The sequence below is a fragment of the Condylura cristata genome, unplaced genomic scaffold, assembly GCF_000260355.1.
Source record: "Condylura cristata isolate star-nosed mole 26May11 unplaced genomic scaffold, ConCri1.0 scaffold00025, whole genome shotgun sequence".
NCBI lineage: Eukaryota > Metazoa > Chordata > Mammalia > Eulipotyphla > Talpidae > Condylura > Condylura cristata.
Window position 1 is genome coordinate 1,988,447 of NW_004567126.1, and position 21,474 is coordinate 2,009,920.

General features: G+C 37.0%; 1 protein-coding gene across 1 annotated transcript in view; it reads left to right on the forward strand.

The window, feature by feature from the left end:
- YAP1 (Yes-associated protein 1) overlaps window positions 1-21,474 on the forward strand; it is a 104,795-nt gene that overhangs the window by 38,180 nt on the left and 45,141 nt on the right. The window contains exon 3 of the mRNA XM_012729953.1: window positions 12,851-12,966. Coding sequence (XP_012585407.1) covers window positions 12,851-12,966 — 116 coding nt within the window. The remainder of the gene's footprint in view (window positions 1-12,850; window positions 12,967-21,474) is intronic.

The window sequence follows — 21,474 nt, forward strand, 5'->3', positions numbered from 1 at the left end:
GGGGGCAGAGAGAGAATTCACCAGAGACAGAGTGGGGAGCAAAACAGGCAGATGGACGAAGTACACTGCTGAGGGGAACAGCAGGCGGATCAGGAGAGGTCTGCCGTGCCATGTGGGTCACCTCCGAGGCTGGGTTCGAACTCATGCTGAAGTGGTTTTGCTTCTTAGTGCTGTGCTTTAACCTGCTGTGGCACCAGGGAGGGTCCCCAGTAGCCCCTTTTTAATAAAAGTATCGTATGAAGAATTTATTCTAAAATAAAATTCATGTTATACAATTTAAATACAAACTTTTGAAAATTCAGTATTACATCATAGTCAGTGAACAATAAAGTCACTTGTGAGAAAAGAATATATATGTTTAAAATATAAATGCTTGACATTTATTAGGAGTCATAATGAAAGTTAAAGCTAATGAATCTGTATTTATAATCATCAACACCAGGACACTTGTGAATAAACTGTGTTGAATAGACAATTAAAAACACCAAATGCACTGCTATTGATAATGTAATTATATAAAAAAGATTCTGTTATTAACAAATCTCCAAACAAAGCTAAAATGACTACTTGTCTTCTAAAAAAACTTGGTATGTAATTAAAATTGTGTAAAAATACTTGCTCTGTATAAAAGTGGACCTTTATGTAACTGTGGTTTTTACTTACATGACTGTCTTCCTTAAGACATTCAGAAGTTCAGGACCATCTATTGTGTTGCAAGAAGTCTAGGATTCAGTACCCCCTCTCCATGAGATGTTTGTATTGACTGTGGTTGCTGGAAATGCACCCTTGTAAGTCCTAAATTGAAAACCACTGCTCCAAAAAAAAATGAATGTGTAATATGAAGTTATTTTTTCTTGGCCCTCCCTGGTGGTACAGCGAGTTAAAGTGCAGCACTGCAAAGCTGTCAGCAGCCTCTTAAGCATGGGTTCGACCCCCAGCCAGGGAGGTGACCCACATGGTGCAGCAGACCTCTCCTGGCCTGCCTGAAGCTCCCCTCTGCAGTGTATTTCACTCGATCTGCTATTCTGCCCCCTACTCTGTCTCTTGTGAATCCTCTCAGTGCTCCCACACCTCTGGTCTATACCCTAGTTCTGTATGCATAAATAAGTTTTTTTTTTCAATTATTTTTAAAAGGTTGTTCTTTGTTTTTCAATTAAAAGTAGAGTAGATGTGAAGCAGTAAGCTGTTACCAGTGCAACAAATGATGTATAGCAATTCTGCTGCCTTGTGACACTAGTATTTTTTCATGTGGCACTGTCAGCTGCTGATTGATTTTACTGTACTCTTCTGTAGTGAGGAGGGAAACTAAATTTTGAACTTTACCACAGACTTTATTTTCTGTAAGTTTGATCTAAACCATGTATTTATTAATGCAAGCAAGATATTTACCCTCTAGACATGCTTAAAATACAGTGCCATCCACATCTTAAAACAACTAGCAACAACAAATGTTGGTGAGGATGTGGAGAAAAAGGAACTCTCCTGCACTTCTGGTGGGAATGCAAATTAGTACAACCACTATGGAAAACTGGAGGTTCCTCAAACTGCTAAACATGGAGTTTCCATATGACCCAACAACCCCACTCCTAGGTATCTACTCAAAAGACACAAAAACACTGATTCAAAAAAGATACCTGTACCCCCATGTTTATTGCTGATTTATTTACAATTGGAAAGACATGGAAATAGCCCAAATACCCAGAAGTGGATGGCTGGATTAGAAAGATATGGTACATATACACAATGGAATATTACTCAGCAACCAAAAAAAAAATCAACACGTGCCTTTTGCAGCATCATGGATGGAGCTGGAGAAGATCATGCTTAGTGAAATAAGCCAGAAAGAAAAGGAAAAATACTGGATGGTTTCACTCATAGCAGGAGTATAATGGACCAGGTGAGAAAACAACAACAACAACAAACAACAAACAACAACACACCAGAGACATTTTATGGGGGTGGAGTGGGGAATGAGAGCAAAAATAGTTGGGGGGGCCCTCCCTGATGTCGCAGCGGGTTAAAGCACTGTACTAAGAAGCTTAAGCCACTTCCGCATGAGTTCGATCCCCGCCTGCCCCCGAAGAGATCCACATGGCGTGGAAGACCTCTCTTGATCCGCCTGCTGCTACCCTCAGCAGTGTACTTAATTGATCTGCCTGTTCTGCTCCCCACTCTGTTCCTGGTGAATCCTCACCCTCCGCATCTCTGGCCTGTACCCCAGTTCTGTATAAATAAATAAATCTTTAAAAAAAAAATAGTGGGGGAAGGGAAATGCACTGGACTATGGTGATGGCACATGGGTAATTTGGTAATGGGAAGCCCAAGGGATTACAACTGAGATGGAAAAATGCACAAAATGATGTAAAAACAAACTTTTTTTAAAGATACAATGCTATCAAGTTTGAAGGCGCTGCTTCTCAAACTTTAGTATTCATAATGGATCTGCTGTGGGTCTTGTTAAGCTTCTGATCCTTAATGAGTGAATGGGCATGGGGGAGCCTGGGATTATGCCTTTCTAACCCATTCACAGGAGTCTTCAAATGCTGCTGGCCTTTGGTACACACTTTGGTGGCAGGGGTTACAAGAGAATTTTAGTTATCTACTCTGTAAGCTCTCTAAATATCTTTTGCTAACGAAACCATGTTATTATCTTACTTCTCTACTTGTGAACAAAATAAAATTAATTCCAAATTTTGAAGAGGTAATCAGTCATCGGTGACTCTTAAATGAGGGTCATGGACTCATTTATTTAATAATAAAATAGCAACTAAAAATTTGAAGAGTTCCTTAGACTTTACTGGGATGAGCTTTGACTGGTACATAAGAAGTGTTGCTTTATTTTTACATCATTTTGTGCCTTTTCCCATCTCATTTGTAATCCCTGTGGGCTTCGCATCATCAAATCACCCATGTGCCATCAGCATAGTCCAGTGCACTTCCCCACCTCCCCCATATTTGATCCCATTCCCCATTCCACCCCCATAAAATGTCTCTGGTATATGGTTGTTCATCATTATTATTATTTTCTCCCTTGGTTCTTTATACTCCTGCTATGAGTGAAACCATTCGTTATTTTTCCTTTTCTTTCTGGCTTATTTCACTAAGCATGATCCCTTCCAGCTACATCGAAGTTGCTGCAAAAGGCTTTTTTTTTTGGTTGCTGAGGTAATTTTCCATTGTGTGTATGTACCATATCTTTCTAATCCAGTCATCCACTTCTGGGCATTTGGGCTGTTTTCCATGTCTTTCCAATTCAATTGTAAATAAATGAATTCAATTGTAAATAAATGGGGGTACAGGTATCTTTTTGAGTAAGTGTTTTTGTGTCTTTTGGGTAGATACCTAGGAGTGGGATTGCTGGGTTGTAGGGAAGCTCCATTTTTAGCAGTTTGAGGAACCTCCAAACAGTTTTCCATAGTGGTTGTACTAGTTCGCATTCCCACCAGAAGTGCAAGAGAGTTCCTTTTTCTCCACATCCTTGCCAACATTTGTTGTTGCTAGTTGTTTAAAGATGTGCCATTCTCATTGGTGTGAGGTGGTATCTCATTGTGATTTTAATTTGCCTTGGTTTAAATGACAAGAGTTGACCATTTTTATCACTTAAGAAATATTTGTTGGCCCTCCTTGGTGGCTCAGCGGGTTAAAGCACAGCACTGAGAGGCTAAAGCCACTTCAGCATGAGTTCGATTCCCACCTGCCCCGGAGGTGACCACGTGGCATGGCAGACCTCTCCTGGCCCGCCCGCTGCTCTCCTCAGCAGTGTACTTCGTTGATTTGCCTGTTCTGCTCCCCACTCTATCTATGGTGAATCTTCTCACTGCCCCTGAGCCTCTGGCCTGTACCCCAATTCTGTATGCACAAATAAATAAATCTTTAAAAAAAAAAAAAAAGAAATATTTGTTTAAATGGAGAGCTTCTCAACAAAGAATATTTTGAAACATCTGACTATGGAAATGAGGTGTTTCTTTATGCCTGAATTTGCTCTTCTTTTCTTAGAACTAGTTTGTATACCTGTGCCTGATCTCCTTTCTGTTAATTATTACTCCAAGTCAATAATTCTGTTCAACTTTAATGATACAGAACTACTTTTCCTTGCCCTCTAACTTTCTGCATGTCTTTATCACCTTACAGGTGAAGTCCCTTCTTTTGCAGAGCTACACCCAGATCTACCTGACAACCTGCCTCATTTCTAAACATTTTCTGCACTTAGCGCATCTACCATGTGGCTTTTCCTATCTTAAATACTGAACTAGGACAAGAATGAAGTTGGGAAAAATGTCAGAAGAACTTTTGTGTGTCAGGAACTACAATATTAGGTTCTTGTATATTACTGAATGCAATCCTCATTTTCCTAGAAAGTTAAAAAGTAAGTCACTCCCATTTCATTAACACTGAAACAGATCGATTAAATGGCCTGCCTTTACAACTCAGATTATCATTGCCAGAGCTGAGATTTGAATCCTTGCTTGCCTTTTTTTCTTAATGTTCCACAGAGGAGGCTTCTAAAAGAAAAGATCTGGGTTTTGAAGGAGTCAGTAGAAATTATATTTTTTATGAGTTGGGTGGGAATAAGATTCCTGAGGAAGAGTAAATGTTCTCAAGAATTAGATGTTTCAGAAGAACCAGAGTTTCATATTAACTTTTAAATAATATAGTTAATATTATATAGCCATTGATGTTGTATTGTTAATGAAACTTAATTTGCATAAAGGGTACTTTTTAAGTAGCATATGTTGTCTAAGGCATCTTTTATAACACACTGCCCAAAATGAGTTAAATTTTTCTTTTTTTGAAGATTTATTTATTTATGCATACAGAACTGGGGTATGGGCCAGAGGCACAGGTGCATTGAGAAAATTCACCAGAGACAGAGTGGGGAGCAAAACAGGCAGATCAACAAAGTACACTGCTTAGGGGAGCAGCAGGCGGGTCAGGAGAGGTCTGCTGTACCATGTGGGTCACCTCCGGGGCAGGTGGGGTTTGAACTCATGCTGAAGTGACTTTAGCTTCTTTGTGCTGTGCTTTAACCCACTGCACCACCAGGGAGGGCCCTGGGTTCACTGTTTTTTAAAGCATATATGTATGCCTTTCTAATGATACATGTTACTTTTGATATACCCTGAGAGAGGATATAGCTGGAATTTTTGAAATCACTTTTATAGGAGATTAGAAACTACCACATAATAAGAGAATGTTTGGATAAGAAAGCAGCTTGTAGGTTATCACACCTATATCTTAATTAAATCAAATATCTTATTTATAAAGGAAGAAACAAAGTAGGAAGAACAAAAGCTCAACATAACTCTTCAGAATTGCAAACCTCCATGCAAAGGAGTAGAAATAGTATTAACAGTATCATAGCTAGCTTGCCTTTGTACTGATTAACCAGTTAACATCCTCTAATAATTGTACATTTTATGAAAGAAAGGTATCTTTTTGCTTCTATGGCAGGGTTTTTTTGCTAGTTCTGGATTAGTCTTTAATAGTGGGTGAATCCCAAAAAGGAAGCATTTTTTGAAGTATTCTGATTCTCTTTTTAAATTATAGCCTTAGAAAAACATTCTGCTCCATTAAAGTGGCAATTATCTTTTTGCATATTCCTCTCTACTTTGAGGCCAGTAAGATGGCGTGAAAAGAGAACTAAACTAGATGCTAAGAGAAGTTTTAACCCTGTCTATGGCAGTATGACTTAAGGTCATTTTTCAGAACCTCGGTGTCCTCAGTGTCCATTTTTCAGAACCTCTGTGTCCTCAGTTGTTAAGGAAGAATTGTTCTAAAAAGTGATTGGCAACTGTTGCGATAGGTTTCTGTTCTTGGGCAGGGGAGCCTTGATGGTCTCCAATCTCTGCTTCTCAGTGTCTCTAGTTCTTGTCATTGTCATGGAAGAGCCATGTCATCCTGAAGGCAGATGGCAGAAGCTGGCAGCTTTCCTCCTATACAGTAAAACCCAGAGTTTCAATAGGGATGCAGCACATGTGTCTCATGGGAGAACGTAGATCATTTCTTTGACCATCAGAATTTGACCTACACAGAACTATTTTTTTTTTTTTTTTTTGGCTTTTTTCAGTGTCCTGGATTGATGCAGGGGAGCTCATGAGAAGACACTCTTGTCCATTCTAGACCCATCTAAAATGCTTGGGACTGCTCTGCTACCACAATCCCTTTGTATTTGAGAACTGGGAGAGATGCATGGAGTGTGATCCAGGGGTGGGAGAGGGAGGTGGTTCATATTAAGGGTGTTGGCTAGAGATTTATGTCTCCTTGTACTTAATTATTGCAAGATTTGGAGGAGGGGAGGATGTAGAGGTGAATCTGGTATAATAGAATGCACATTTTGCATCGTTTATTTCTCAGTTTAAAACCCAGCTCTCCTATGCACAGGTCAGCTGCTTTGTACACATTACTTATTAAACAAATTGTAGGTTTTTTTGTTGTTAGTTTTGTTTTTTTTTTTCCCATCTATGAGAGAAACTCATGACTTAAATGGTATGTTAACCTTTTGCAACTGAGATCCTGGGGGAATAAGCTCTTTAGGTCTCCCTACGGTTACCTTCAGGTAGTATTTATGTTCCATGATTTCACTAGTTTTTTGCAGATGCAACAATATTATTACATGATAAGAATCCCACTGCTGAACATTCAGGCTTGAGTTTCATGGGATTTACATCTCACACAGTAAAAAGCTATTAAAACATTTCTGTATACCACATCTTCAGGTTACTTTGTTATGCAAAAATACATGCAAGACAACTATGCAAAAAGTTAATTTTCTAATGATTACTTTTTTATGTTTCATATTTTGCTAAGTCACCCAATATATAAGACCAAATTCTGCACTGTGAAATGAGAGAAAGAAGGCAGCATGGAGAGATGGCTGTGTGTACACATGGGCTTTGGTCAGAGTTACAGCACCTGTGTTTCATCAGCTAAACTTTGACATTATTTCCCAGCCATAACTGCTCTAAAGTGGGATCATAGGTCTTATCTTAGTCCTAAGTCCAAGTTGCCTTTCCCAGAGTAATGGCAGTGAATATTTGTATATCTTGAAAGGACAGTAGAATTTCACATTCATTTTTCTGCAGTACATTCAGCAGCTAGACTAAGAATGAAGGTCAATGAAATCTTTGTTTTCTGTTATTCATAACTATTCCTTTTTAACTTTGAAAATACTGTTTGAGTTTTGCCTAACTTGTTTCCTGGTTTATTATTTTGATCATGTTATTTATAATTTCACCTTTTTAAAAAAAACCTTTTTAAAGATTTGTTTATTTTTGTATAGAAGAACTGGGGTGTAGGCCAGAGGTATAAGGGGTGAGAGGATTTACCAGAGGCAGAGTGGGGAGCATAACAGGTTGACTTATTGAGTACATTACTAAAGGGGAGCAGTAGGTGAAACAGAGGTCTACTGCACCATATGTGGAATAGCTTCTGGCTGGGGTTCAAATTCAGGCCTTAGTAGTGATAATGCTGAGGTTATAATTTCATCTTTTTAAGACTCAATGTTGTTTCTAATTCAAAAGAATACCTGTACCCCTATGTTTATGGCAGCACTATTTATAATAAGACTTGGAGACAACCCAAATGTCCAAAAATGGATAATTGGATCAAGAAATTTTGATCTATAAACATAGTGGAATGCTACTCGGCAATCAAAAAAGATAAATAATGCCATTTGCCACAGCATGGATTAAGCTAGAAAGGATTATGCTCAGTGAAATAAGTCAGAAGGAAAAAGAAAAATAGCACATTGTTTCACTTATAGGAGGAATATAGGGGGAACAAAAAAGACCGATAAACTGATAACTATAAATCAGTGACATGCTGGGGGAGTAGGGATAAAAACAAGGGAGAGAAAGAAACGAAGGAGGGAGAAGCACAAAGGACTATGGTGATGGTGATGGGTGAACTGGTTGGGGAAATTCTGTGGGGACTACACTTGAGAAAAGAAAGCAAACATTCTTTAAAAAAAAAAAAAATGAAGAAAGGGGCCCTCCCTGGTGGCTTAAGGGGTTAGGACACAGCACTGCAAGCACTGTCGCTTCAGTGTGAGTTTGATCCCTGCCCAGGAGGAAATCCACATGGTGCAGCAGAACTCTCCTGTCTCACCAGTCGTAGATCAGCATATTCTGCTTCCCACTATGTTTCTGATGAATCATCTTACCACCTCTGCACCTCTGGCTTGCACTCCAGTTCTGTATACATAAATAAATCTTTTTTTAAAAGTGAAAAAAAGATGGAAAAAATATATATATAAATACATTTTAAAATAGACTTTCTAAAAAGTGTTGTTTGAGCAATAAAATTCTGTTCAAACTATTTTTCAGATTGGCATTGATATAAACCTTTAACCTCCCCTTTTCTTTATAATTCTCACTGCTTTAGTGTTCATTCAGATCAGCACATTTTTTTGAACCCTTTCCCAAGTTCATTTCCTTTAAGTTTATGTTCCAGTGGTAATAGAAATTGTGTTTTGTAATATTCTGGAATTTTATCATTTAATACCCCTGCCTTTTTCTTTTATTCCCCTTTGATATTTTTGCAACATCTTTGCTATTTAATGTGTTAACAAAGGATTTATACTTTTTTGCATTGTCCTTACATGTGTATGTTTAGTTAGGAATTATTTTCATAATTGCTGGTTACCAGATGCAATTTTGTTATATACTGGGTGTGTGACCATATCTAAGTCCCTCAGTTGTTTGTTTGCACAGTAGCAGTACCAGTAAGACCAGGCCTCTTAATCTTGTTAATGTCATATCTCTTGAGAAGTATACTTTCACAGCCAGCAAAAGTACTTATGTACCTTCCTTCCTTGCCTTGTGGTAGAGTGGAAACCCTATCTTTGTGGCCATATCTAGATTCTGTTCCTTTCCACTCTGATGGAGACTTAACTTTTGAGTCACCCCTTAGTACATCTAAGGTAACTCTGTATTCACATTTAATCTCTTCTGTCTCTGCCTCTTGGGATGGGGGGGGGTGGGGAAGAGGAGGGAAGGCATAACCTCATATCTTTCCAAATATGTATTTGTTTTCTCATTTTGTACAACTAGATTTGTTTGTTTATTCACTGTATCCATAGCATGACACTAAAACTGCCATTGTCACCAGTCAGCTTAGCTGCTTATTGCCAAGACTAGTGGGGCTATAATCCTTATAATTTTATTTTTGCAAAAGATTGGTGTTAAAGTCAGTGAAACCACAAGAACTTTGGGATAGTTTGATATTTTTAGCACAGAAAAAAAATAGCTGGTAAATACATATGGAACAGCTCTATTCATTGAAAATATAATTGTTAATAAAATGGATAAAAGTCCCAATTTAGAGCTTATTTTGTTTTTAAGATTTTATTTTTGCGTAGAACTGGGGTGTAGGCTAGAAGTGAGGGAGTAAAAGGATTCACCAGTGACAAGAGTGGGGAGCAGAACAGGCAGATCTACTGAAATACATTGCTAAGGGGAGCAGAAGGTGAAATAGGAGAGAGCTACTGAGCCATATGTGTTAGCTCCTTGGCTGGGGATCGAGTTGTGGTGGTAGTGCTGAGCCTTAACTTATAGCCCACCAGGGAGGCCCTGGAACTTCTTTTAATTGAAGGAAGTGGCCAAGTAAATGAAATGTCAGGTAATGCTGAAGAATTTTTAGCAAAAATCAAGCAAGAATTAGCAATGAGAGTTTAGAAAGGATGGATTTTAGATGACTTGGTCATCTTAGTAATGAAAAATTTCTGGGACTATGGTATTTGAACAAAGACCAGTAGGAGATAAGCAAGAAAAACATACAGCTATCTTGAATAAGAGTGAGCCTCACATATTCTTTATTTGGTCTTAGCATAAATACTGCTTTGTGGTATGAAATGTTTTTATAAAGATTCTTGTTCTTAAGATAAAAAAGATTGGATTTTCTTTTTGGTACACTGTTGCAAATTGACTTATTAGGAAAATACATTTTCATAATTTATAGATTTTTAGAATAAGTGAAAAAAAATTCTAAAGTTAATTTAATTTCACATTTCCTTTAGCATCTACATGCTTGGTTGCATTCTTTCATAGTTGAACAATATAGTCAGAGAGGCATCTTTATTCATAAAAGAGATATAGCTCTTTAAGTACATGGAATATGGACTGAGAAAATAAAGTATAGCTCTATAGGACTCTGACTTATAGAGGGTTTAACAGATTTTTAGTTGAAAATTTAGCATGTGTACACTAAAATTTCAGTAAAATAATTGATTTTTTTTGAGAATAAAACTTCATTCTCTGTATTATAGTCAGAACCCTAGTATTTATGTGGTTATGTATGGTTGTCAGAATGAGGTTTTTCGCATTCTGTGTGGAGCCCTATATAATGATAAAAAGAATTAATATGGCTTTTGTTATTAGTTTTCAGAGAAACACGGTAGTTAGATGAGAGCCTTCTGCAAACAGATTCTGGAACTTGGTTCCAGTATCCTTCCCTCTTCTCCTTTACCAATACTGCTCCCCTTACCTGCATTCCCCCTCCTCCCCACCAAAGGTTAGGGGTTTAGGAAGTGCTGGAGACAGAGTAGGCAATAGCATATACTTTTGTTGGAATTAGCAGTGGCTAATAATGAATTACTGGCTATTTCCTCCTAGTTTCTTAATATAATAGAGTGGAGAAGCTCTGCGTATTTGAAGAACACTTACTTTTATCAAATTTGTTCATAACTCATAAGAAAGATGGAAACAAAAAAGGAATAAGCTGTTGCTGGGCTTGATAAAGACTTAATCTTTTAAAATGAGATGCTTACATAGCAACACTACATAAAGTGTTGCCTTTAATATCTTCTTTTATTCTCCCCCCCCATACCTACTCTTGAACAAATGCTGTAACTGCTGCCGAAAGACATCTATGACCAATGAAGTTATGTAACTCTACTAAATCAACATTTTCTCTTAGTATTTTTAGTTGATCTATAGTTGTTTTAAATTGATAGGTACTATTGTCATTATGCAGTATACAAATCTTATATATTCTTGCCCTCCCTGTTTTCATCTCCATTCTGCTTGAGTTGGACTCAAAAAATTCTCCCAACTCCAGTAGATAATATTTAAGGTCCATTCTAGCCATAGTCTGATTCTTTTTTACTGTGTTGTTGATAAGATAGTGTGTTGATAGGATAGCATTCTAACTCCATTTCAGGGAAGTTAAGTGACAAAGGTGTCATTTCCTTAACATTTACATAGTTAGCAGCAGAGAATACTGAATCAATGTGTATCAATAATGCAGGAAGGTCACTACTGAAAGTCTGACTCTATCCTTCACCATAAGTTGTCTCTTCACTGATTTACCACTGTACTCCCAACTATTAGTTGGTTTATAGTCTCAAAAATTGTTTTTGTTTTATTTACTTCATCTATTTGTTTTCTCACTATATGCACCATATATGAATTAAATCATATGCTATTTATTTTCCTGTCCTGTTTTACTTGCTACAATTTACAGCCATCTCTGTGGAAAAACTTCATGCGTTATTTTTATTTCATAGCTATGTAGTATTATTGCATTGTGTATGCATACCACATCCTTTTTATCCATTCATATGTCACTGGGCACTTAAGGTTGTTTCAGTGCTACACTTTTGTAAATAGTGCTGAAATAAATGTTGGAGTGCATATAGAAAAAAACATGATTTAATTTTTATTTTTTAATATAATCCTTCTGTCCTTCCCCCCATTAAAAAATTAATGAATTTGTGACCATACATTAGGAAAACTTATCAAAGCAGATTTCTGTAATTTTTCCATCTGAAAGTAAATGCTGGTAACATTTTGGTATCTCATCTTCCCATATTTTCAGTATACACACAGACAATACACACAGTTTTACAACTTAAAAAAATTATTATAAATATAGTATGTCATTAAATATCCTGAAATATTTCCAGTAGTTACATTATAAGAGTACTTAATATGTATCATTGGCAATTAGCTGGCTTTCAATTTTTTGATTTTACAAATTATACTAAACAGAACGGTTAGCGTACATCTTAGAGTTCTTTGACTCAGGATTTTTTAGTGTCATATGTATGATATTTTAAGTTTTTATTTCACTGAAACAAAGTTTACTGGAAAAGGAAAAAAATTTACTGAGTGCTCATGTACCAAAAACTGTGCAGAATGCAGTCTTATAAAACTGTTTTCATCCGGAGTTTTATAAATGAAGCCTACATATATACATACAAGACATTTTGCAGTAGGTTAACAGGCTGCAGGAAAATGTTTAAATGCTTTATTCAGCAAATAGCAAAGGTCTTTGACAGTCACAGGAGGTAATGAATTTGTAATGCTATAATGACTAATATGCATAGAGAGCCTAGAACACAGTGAGAACTTGATGAATGTTAAACTGAAATTTAAACCATACCAGGTGCCTGATAAGCTTTTCTGAGGAATAAAGTCAATGCTAAATTAATCTCACTAGGTTGGTGGACAGGGGGTATAATCATTTGGTAACATTTTTTGCTTTACCTAAAGGATTTTAGATAGTCAGTTACATGTTAATTGGCTTTCTTAACTATGGAAGAGACAAAGTGGTTATGAATTTTGGTTTTTGGTCACATGACTACTGCCCTAGACAATGAATTTATAATTCACTTTTTGTCTTGAAATTAGAACTAGGTGGTAATTGTCAATGAATAATTGTCAATTTGAGTAATTTAAGGATGAAAAGTTTGGGAGTCAGGTGACAGGTGAAATGGTGAGGTGCTTTTGCAGCTGGTTTAGCCCTCCCCATTAGCCATGTGTCTACCCTATTTTGATAAGTGGGATCGGGATTATTGTTGTTAGGACTCATGTTTATTTATTATCTAAAACACTGGTTTGTTTTGTTTTAGTCACATCGATCAGACAACCACATGGCAGGATCCCAGGAAGGCCATGTTCTCCCAGATGAACGTCACAGCCCCCACCAGTCCCCCAGTGCAGCAGAATATGATGAACTCGCCCTCAGGTGAGTAAGAATGCATATGGAGTGCATGTGGAGCAGCGTTCGTGTGTGGGGAACTTCCTGTAAAAATAGTGACAGTTCTTTCAGAGAAACTGGCGCATTGGGGGTGGTAATTTTTTATATAGTTTCATATGCGGAAAAAAACAAAACAAAACAAAAAAACACATTACACCATCACTCTGTTGAGTCATTGATACATAAATGGGCTAGGAATGAAAGCCAGTGAGTTTTCAATTTCAGTTCTTAGTTTGGTTGATTTTGACATGCTTTTATTTAATTTTACTGACTTGTGTCTCAGGTGTTCAGAGTTGAAATTTTTCTTCCTCTTTCATGGCTTAGATGTGAAACCAAGTTATGGTGATCTGAACCCCTCGTTTTTTTTGTTGTTTTTTTTTTTTTTTTAAAAAGATATATATATATACACATACCGAACTGGGGTACAGGCCAGAGGTACAGGGGCAGTGAGAGGATTCACCAGAGACAAAGTGGGGAGCAGAATAGGTCACTGATGAAGTACACTGCTAAGGGGAGCAGTGGGTGGGTCAGGAGAGGTCTGCTATGCCATGTGGGTCACCTCCAGAACTGGGGATTGAACTCATGCTGAAGTGGCTTTATCTTAGTGCTGTGCTTTAACCCATTGCGCCACTAGGGAGGCCCTGAACCTCTCTTTTAAAGTGAATATTCACTCTACTTTGAGAATAACTAGATGGTATCAATTTATAAATGTTAGAGAATCTTTTTTAGATCTAGCCCTGTGTATTTGAAAGTATTTCCACCTTTTATACAGAATATAAACTTGAATGTGTGTGTGTGTGTGTGTGTGTTTTTTCAGCCTCTTATTTGGCAGTTTATTAAATCTGCCATTTTCCTTGTCCACATTATAGAATAACAATGTCTCTTACTGTAGAGAGGAAATTAACAAATTAATACAGTAGATATACAGTGTGTGTTGCTTTTTTTTTTTTTAAGGTTCTGTATTTATGCATACAGAACTGAGTTATAGGCTGAAGCACAGGTGTGGTGAGAGGACTTACCAGAGACAGAGTGGGGAGCAGAACAGTCAGATCAATGAAGTACACTGCTATAGGGGAGCAGCGGGTGGGCCAAGAGACCTGCCTGCTGTGCCATGTGGCTCACCTCTGGGGCTAGGGATCGAACTCATGCTGAAGTGGCTTTAGCTTCTTAGTGCTGTGCTTTAACCCGCTGCGCCACCAGAGAGGGCCCATGGATTGCATTTTTAATGCAAAGTAGCTACTAAGTCAAAGTTTAGTTCCTTTCCTCTAGTAGTAAGCTATTATCCAGCTACTTTCTTGGCTATATGGGTCCATATCATCATCTAATCATTTAAAGGAAAGGTTTTATTTCCCCAGAGAAAGATGCAGCCCCATGCTAGGCTAGCATCAGGAAGTGCAACATTTGTGATTTCTCGTCACACCCTTTCCTTTAGTCACTCTCACTTTACCCCTTTTTGCTGAGTACCCTGAGTGAAGGCACAGAAGGAATGATAGGAACTGGCATCCCTAGCAGTCACAAAGGCCTTTTTCCTCATAGCTCATCTGTTTCCCTACCATAATGTTGGTAGCTGCACTGTAGATTTTCTTAAATAGCAACCTTTGGAGAGGAGGAACTGTTGGAGGCAGGGAGGACAGTAGGGAGGGATGGTTGGAATGATTAATTGACAAACAGGTTCCTTGATTAGGAGAACTTCCAGAAGGCAAAATGTTCTTGTGCCCCTAGAGATGATGCCAGAGAATGTCTGCCTGCTGTGCCATAAGACTGGATTCTTGCTTTGGTAGTTTGAACAATTGAATTCTAAAGAGTCAGGAGCTGAAAACAAAAACCAAGGCAAGATTTGTGACTGATCTCTTCTTGTCATAAAGTATCTTTAGATAAAATCTTGAAGAAAATTTGATTCTTCAGAATCTTCTGTATTTGCTTATTTTAATATCAGTACATTTACTTATAAGTCTGTTTTATATGTGACACATTATCTTACACATTAGACTCTTTATTTTAAGATTTTATTTAGTTTTGCATAGAAGAACTGGGGTGTAGGCCAGAGGTGTGAGGGTGGTGGGGGGAGTTGGTGGGAGGATTCACCACAAACAGTGGGGAGCAGAACAGGCAGATTTACAAAAATAAACTGCTGAGTAGCAGGCAACACAGGAGAGGTTGCTGTGCCATGCGGGTTAGCTCTGTGGCCCAGAACGAACTCATGCTTTAGTGGTTGCCATAGCTTGATAGTGCTAAGACTTAACCCCTAGGCCACAGGGGAGGCCCTATATTATTATTTTTTTAATGCATACAAGAACTGAGTGGTAAGCCAGAGGTGGGGGGAAGGAGATGAGAGGATTCACTAGAGACAGAGTGGGGAGCAGAACAAGCAGATATACTGAAATACACTGCTGAGGGGAGTAGCAGATGAGACTGGAGAGATCTGCTGCAGAGATCTGCTGCGCCTGTGGGTCAGCTCTCTGGCAGCAGTGGCTGCCAATAGTTTGATAGTATTCAGACTTTACCCCTTGCACTACCAAGGCAGCCCTATGAATTTTTCAAATAAAAATGTAATGCAAGTATTGGCTGACAGTAATTTTACATGGCAACTTTTATTTGTCAAATTTCTAAGTAAAAATTGTCAGAACTGTCTTGTATTTATAGTGCAAAGACAACTGACATTGCTCATGTTGCCATGCTCCTCTAAAATGTGCCTAAGATATTAGTCACAAGTAGCTCATTAAATTTGATTTGGAAAGATGGGGATTTTGCATTTAATAAGGTTGATTCTGATTCTTTTAGAACATTAAAAAGAATTCTGTTAAGTTTTTTAATAGAATCATCTGAGGAAGTGGGAAGGATTTGTACTCAAATGTATACTTAAAATCACAAGTGTAAATAACATAGGTTTTAGAAATGTGTATTTTTTTCCAGCTCTGCATTTTGTTGGTTGGATATCAAATGTGCTTTTTATACTGACGATATATTAGTAGGCATGCTGACTTTGGGCAATATTTAGTAAAGAGATGACTTTGGCAGAAACAGTTTGAGCTGCAAGAAGAGAACTGTGAGTTAGAAGTGACAGGAGTTTGGAAAAAGACTTGGAGACAGGACCAAGTTAAGTTAGGTGCTGCTATCAGTTTCCCTCATATATGAGAAAAGTTCGGATAATTTTCCCCAACTACCCAACTTCTAGGTGATAGAAACAAGATTTGGAATTTGGTATGGGGTAATAGTAACTATATGTGAACCAGAATTAAGATAAATGACAGTGAAGCACTGGAGTAAGGAGAGGGGGCATGGGGCCCTGGAAGTGTGGTTATAAAGTAGTGGCAGATGTATTGGAGAACAACCTACTCCTGTGGAAAAGTCTGGTTGTGGCATGAGGTATGCTTAAGGAGGTTGTGTAGCTAATACACTACCCAAAAGTAGGGCGAATACTTAGGGCACTAGAAGTCATTGTCTTTAACTAATGGGGTGGTTGGACTATATGATGTGTTGTACATCAGAAAAAGACTACCTGGCAGGTCTGTTGAGAGCAAAAAGCAGTTTTATTATATTATTTTTAAGACAAAAAGTTATCCTAAAATGGAAAAGAGGTCACCAAAAATTTCAAAATGAGAGTAAGGTGAAACTAAGTACACATGCATATTCCCAGGACAGATTTAAGTCTGTATTATGTGTCATACATTTAAATGAGGGCTTAACTGTTAAACCAGGGCTGAAGTTTTGATAACACAGGTATAGTACATGCCTCTTTTCATGATGAAGTAATGGACTCAATTGTCTTTTATTTCTTCCATGGCAGTGGACATGAAGGACTTCTGCAAGGTGTTGAAATGATTGACATAGGAGTGTAATCTTGACATATGTTCCATTTACATAAAACTACAGTCAGTGTCACTTTTGAGGAGCTTTCCACATAGGGACCACTCCATCTGGGAAAGCTCCAGACTGTTTTCAGGGAAGAGCACAGCATAGTCTCCAAGGGCTCTAAGAAAAATGTCCTCTCTTGGTCCAGGTTTGATCCTTGAGAAAAGCAACAAAAGCAATGCTCCATTGTGCTTGAAAGTGATCTTTTCACTATTTTTAAAAGGTCTGAGATATTGAACAAGAAAAATTGTGGAGGGTATTTGTTAATAAATTTTGAGGATATTTATGTAATGAAGCAGCAGTGGCTTCAGGTTAACAGGAGGCCAACTGCAGACATTCCCACTGTGAATAGAACCTCACATCTGCTCATCCAGAGCCTGATAGACTGAAAGTTACACAACTATTTCATAGCACTTTATTGGGTTAAATAAGGTAGATTTCATTCTTATTAGAAGTTATTTCAACAGGAACTTTCAGTGTTTTTTTTTTTTAAAGATTTATTTATTTATTCGTACAGAACTGGGGTACGGGTCAGAGATGCGGAGGGTGAGAGGATTCACCAGAGACAGAGTGGGGAGCAGAACAGGCAGATTGACGAAGTACACTGCTGAGGGGAGCAGCAGGCGGGTCAGGAGAGGTCTGCCGGGCCATGTGGTCACCTCTGGGGCAGGCGGGGATCGAACTCATAGGGAAGTGGTTTATGCTTCTTTGTGCTGTGCTTTAACCCGCTGCGCCACCAGGGAGGGCCCTCAGTTTTCTTTTTTAAAAACAATTTCATTTTAATACTTGTCTGACTTGATGTTTTGCTTTTATTTTCTTAAGCAACAACTTTTCTTTATTTTCTCTAAACTCTTCAGACCGGTTTTCTGCATAATTTTTAATGGTTATTTGGGCTAAATGATCATTTCAGAGTCTCTCCTGAGTTTTTACTAAATCCTCTTTATTTATGTCTAATGTGGTTAGCAAAAGTGGTAAGAATTCATTTTTCTTACATATCCTATTACAAAATATGATATTGTCTTGATGGATTTTATTGTGAGATTGGAGACCTGTGGTTTGTAATTGGCCATATTTCTGAATAAATAGAGTTGAGAAATCACTTACAGGTGTGCCTGGAAAGAATCTTGGAGCAAGACTAACTAGATCTGATGAGGAAGATGAATTCATATTCTCTAAATATCAATTTAAGACAAATAAATGACAGTGAACTTTCACGAAAGGGATTTTAAGGTGAAGAAAAGAATAATTTGAAGTGAAAAGAAATCAGAATAATACAGAAAGATAATGGTTCTGTCTTCATAGTAAAACTAAAAATATTTCCATATATAAAAGTGTTAGTGTGTATGCATTCTATTCTCTTAAATTATTTGAAATACCCTTTTGAAGTTATGTTAAATCTGTCATTCTTACAGTAATTTAATAACCTTTTGTGCACACTTGGGATCTTTATAAAATAGTTCTGCATACTAGATAAAAATTAGATAAAATTAGTGATTTTTGTGTTAGACTTTAGAAAATAAGGACGTGGGGAAAAAAAAGTGATACTCCTCCTTAACCAAATGTTATTTATTTTTTAAAGCAATAACTGACTAGTGATGGTCTTTAAGCAGTAGAAAAGGCAAGAAGGCATATTCTTGATGGTCCAGAAATAATTTCATGCCAAACAACTGTTAACTATTTTTGGACTATTTAAAAATCATAAGCCTTTATTTAAATTAAGGAAAATCAACCCACTTAATCTGATCTTTAAAAATCTGACTTTAATAATCAAAAGTGAAATGTCTTAATAACAGGAACTACTTTTATGTTTCATAGTCACTTATTTGACTAACGCCCAAATCTACTACCAATGTAGCACTTTCTGATTTCTCTATTATGAAAATCTGCAAGAAGTTCCTAGGAAATAGCTTAAGGTGGGTGGAGAAAATGCCCTCAGAGCCTTGGAAGATGATGCATGTTGGAGGAATGTGCTGAACACCCTCTTTGCAGTGGGAAATGGTCAGAGGCAAGCAGTGTGAGAGAACAGATGCACCTTGGAGCCTGTCTGCTGCACCTCTGCTGCTGTATGTAGTTTCTGTCAGAGCACAAAACCAAATGGCACAGATAGGTTGTTTCCAAGAAAAATAACAGGTAGCTTGGCCCTGGGTTGGAGTGCTGCACTGCGAAGCCAAAGTAGCTTCAGTGCGAGTTCGATTGCCACCCTGGAGGTGATAACCTAGTGCAGCAGACCTCTCCTGTCTCGCCCCCTGCACCTCTGGCCTGTACCCCATTTCTGTATGCATAAATAAATAAAATCTTTAAAACAAAAAAGAAAAAGAATAAAGAAAAAAGAGATTAAATGTAAAATGTAAAAATGGCAGGTAAAGTAAAAACTTTTTTCCTTTTAAAAACTACAGAGGGTGGGGTGTGTGAGAAGCTACACACAGGTTTTAGAAGTCAATAATTACTACTTCGTGTGTTGTAGCTTACAAATTTGAACTTCTGCTTTTAACCTTCGGGATGAACTGAGAGGGAAGTTTATTAGAATAGAGACTGAGATTAGGGACTCTTGCAGTTAGGTGGACATGAGTTTGAGTCCCGGTTCTGTCACTTATTGCCTGTGAGATCTTAGATAAGTTACTGTATATACTTGTGTTTAAGTCTCTTCACTTGGGATAACAACAGTGACACAATTCAGGGTTGTTGTGAAGGTTAAATGCATGCACAGTCCATATAAATGTGATTGGTACATAGAACAGTGTATGGTGTTTGGTACAATATCTTGAATATATAATAAAATATGACTTGATATGACATTTAATCAGTTTATATTAACTAGTTAGCCACTGTTTATATTAAATAACTTTCAAAATCTATTACCACACTATCTTTGGGGCTGTGTTTATCTCTTAAGAGCTTTTTATCGTCAAATGTGGGACACTGGCACTTCTCCAAGATTGTGTTTGTTATCTTTTGACTTCACATAGTCCACTTGGTATCTGTGCTAGTGTTAATATGCTTTTCAATTTTTTTTTGATTCCTTTGAAAGTTCTTGGATATAGTAAGATGCAAATTGTTTGTTAATCTGAGTCATAATATATGGAACAAGACTATAAAAAGCAAATCAATGTGAATAAAATTGTAATAAAGCTCAAAGTCAGAGCAATGAATGTACATTAGTAAGAGACATAGTATATTTTATTAGTTACTTTCAAGTGCTTATTCCAAATAACTTCTTAAAATTTTTTAATTGAAGAAACATTGGTTTATGACATTCTGTAGATTTTATATAGCACTGTAACGCACTACCTTTGTAGCCTGCATTATCATCCCTCAGAAGCTACTCATTACTGTACAGTTGCTCCCTTTCCCCTTCTTGTCCATCCCCAGTAAGCCACTGCTTTGTCCAGATAACTTTGTTTTTAAAGATTTATTTTTATTAAGTTTTGCATGGGATGTAGATGTGTGCTAATCAGAATGATCATCTAAGTCTTAAATATTTTAGGGAGTACTGTGTTCGTTGATTTTAGTTACATGCTTGATTATTTCAGATAAGGTAATTGCTCCCTGACTTTGCTGTATTTCAGATTTCAGAGATTATCTCTTAAAATGCAAGGAAAGATATAGAGAAACTTAAAATTGTTGAGTTACTTTGACCTGATCTTATAGCAGCACAAACAAAAATTTTTTTAATTTGTTAGAAGAGTATTTAGAAATAATTGTTTGTAAAGATAAAGTTAATCAGATTTCTGAAAGTTACTAAGATTTTAGTGTAAATGAAACTAATGAAGAATATAGTTTTCTTTTAACTTATTGATTCTTTTAGAAGAGTACGAGAATATTGTTAAAGAACATACAAATAATTTCAGTTGTAATTGATATCATTGCTACCAGCTCTTAGAAGAATGAGTTAATAGATTATGTTGGTTAAAAATAGAACTGTCCATGTTCAGCTTTCTGTTGTGCTATTTGTAGAAGTTTGGAACCTGTACTCAACTTTGGAGGAAAATGAGGAAGAGATTAAATTATTTACATTTAAGAAGTAAATCAAATGTCTGTTTTATTTCTTCTTTTCATAACTGTTGGAATATTATTTTTATCTTTCCCACTGATTTCTAAATCCTTCTGGTAGCTCTACTGCTACAATAATGACTCAGTGGAGGGATATTTGTGTGAAAGATTTAAGATACTAATACCGTTAAAATGATATCCATATACTACCATCTTAGGCAGCATCAGGGAAAGGAAGTAAATACTGCGACAATAGTCAGTTTTCCAAAATAATACTCTGTTGATGTCAATCAGTAAGGAAGTAATAAGATTTACTGTAGATTAGAATTTTAGCAGTAGATCATTGTTGTTTTCTTTGAACATTATAAAATTTAAATGAGCTCACAGAACTAAGCATTTCTATTAAGTTAAAATCTAAGACACTCAGGTTGCACTAAAGAGAGTCTAAATTCAGAGTCACATAGTAGAATTTTCTTGAGCTTATACTTTTCCTCAAGTTCATCCAATTGTAGTAAACATAAAGGGAAATGATTTTTAAGAAATTCTCATAGTTGTTCCCTTCGTCCTTTATTCAGTAAATATTAACTGCCCTACTTTTGTACAAGGCATTGTAATGCTACTGGGGTTGTAGAGTCAAGTGAAGATGAGTTATAT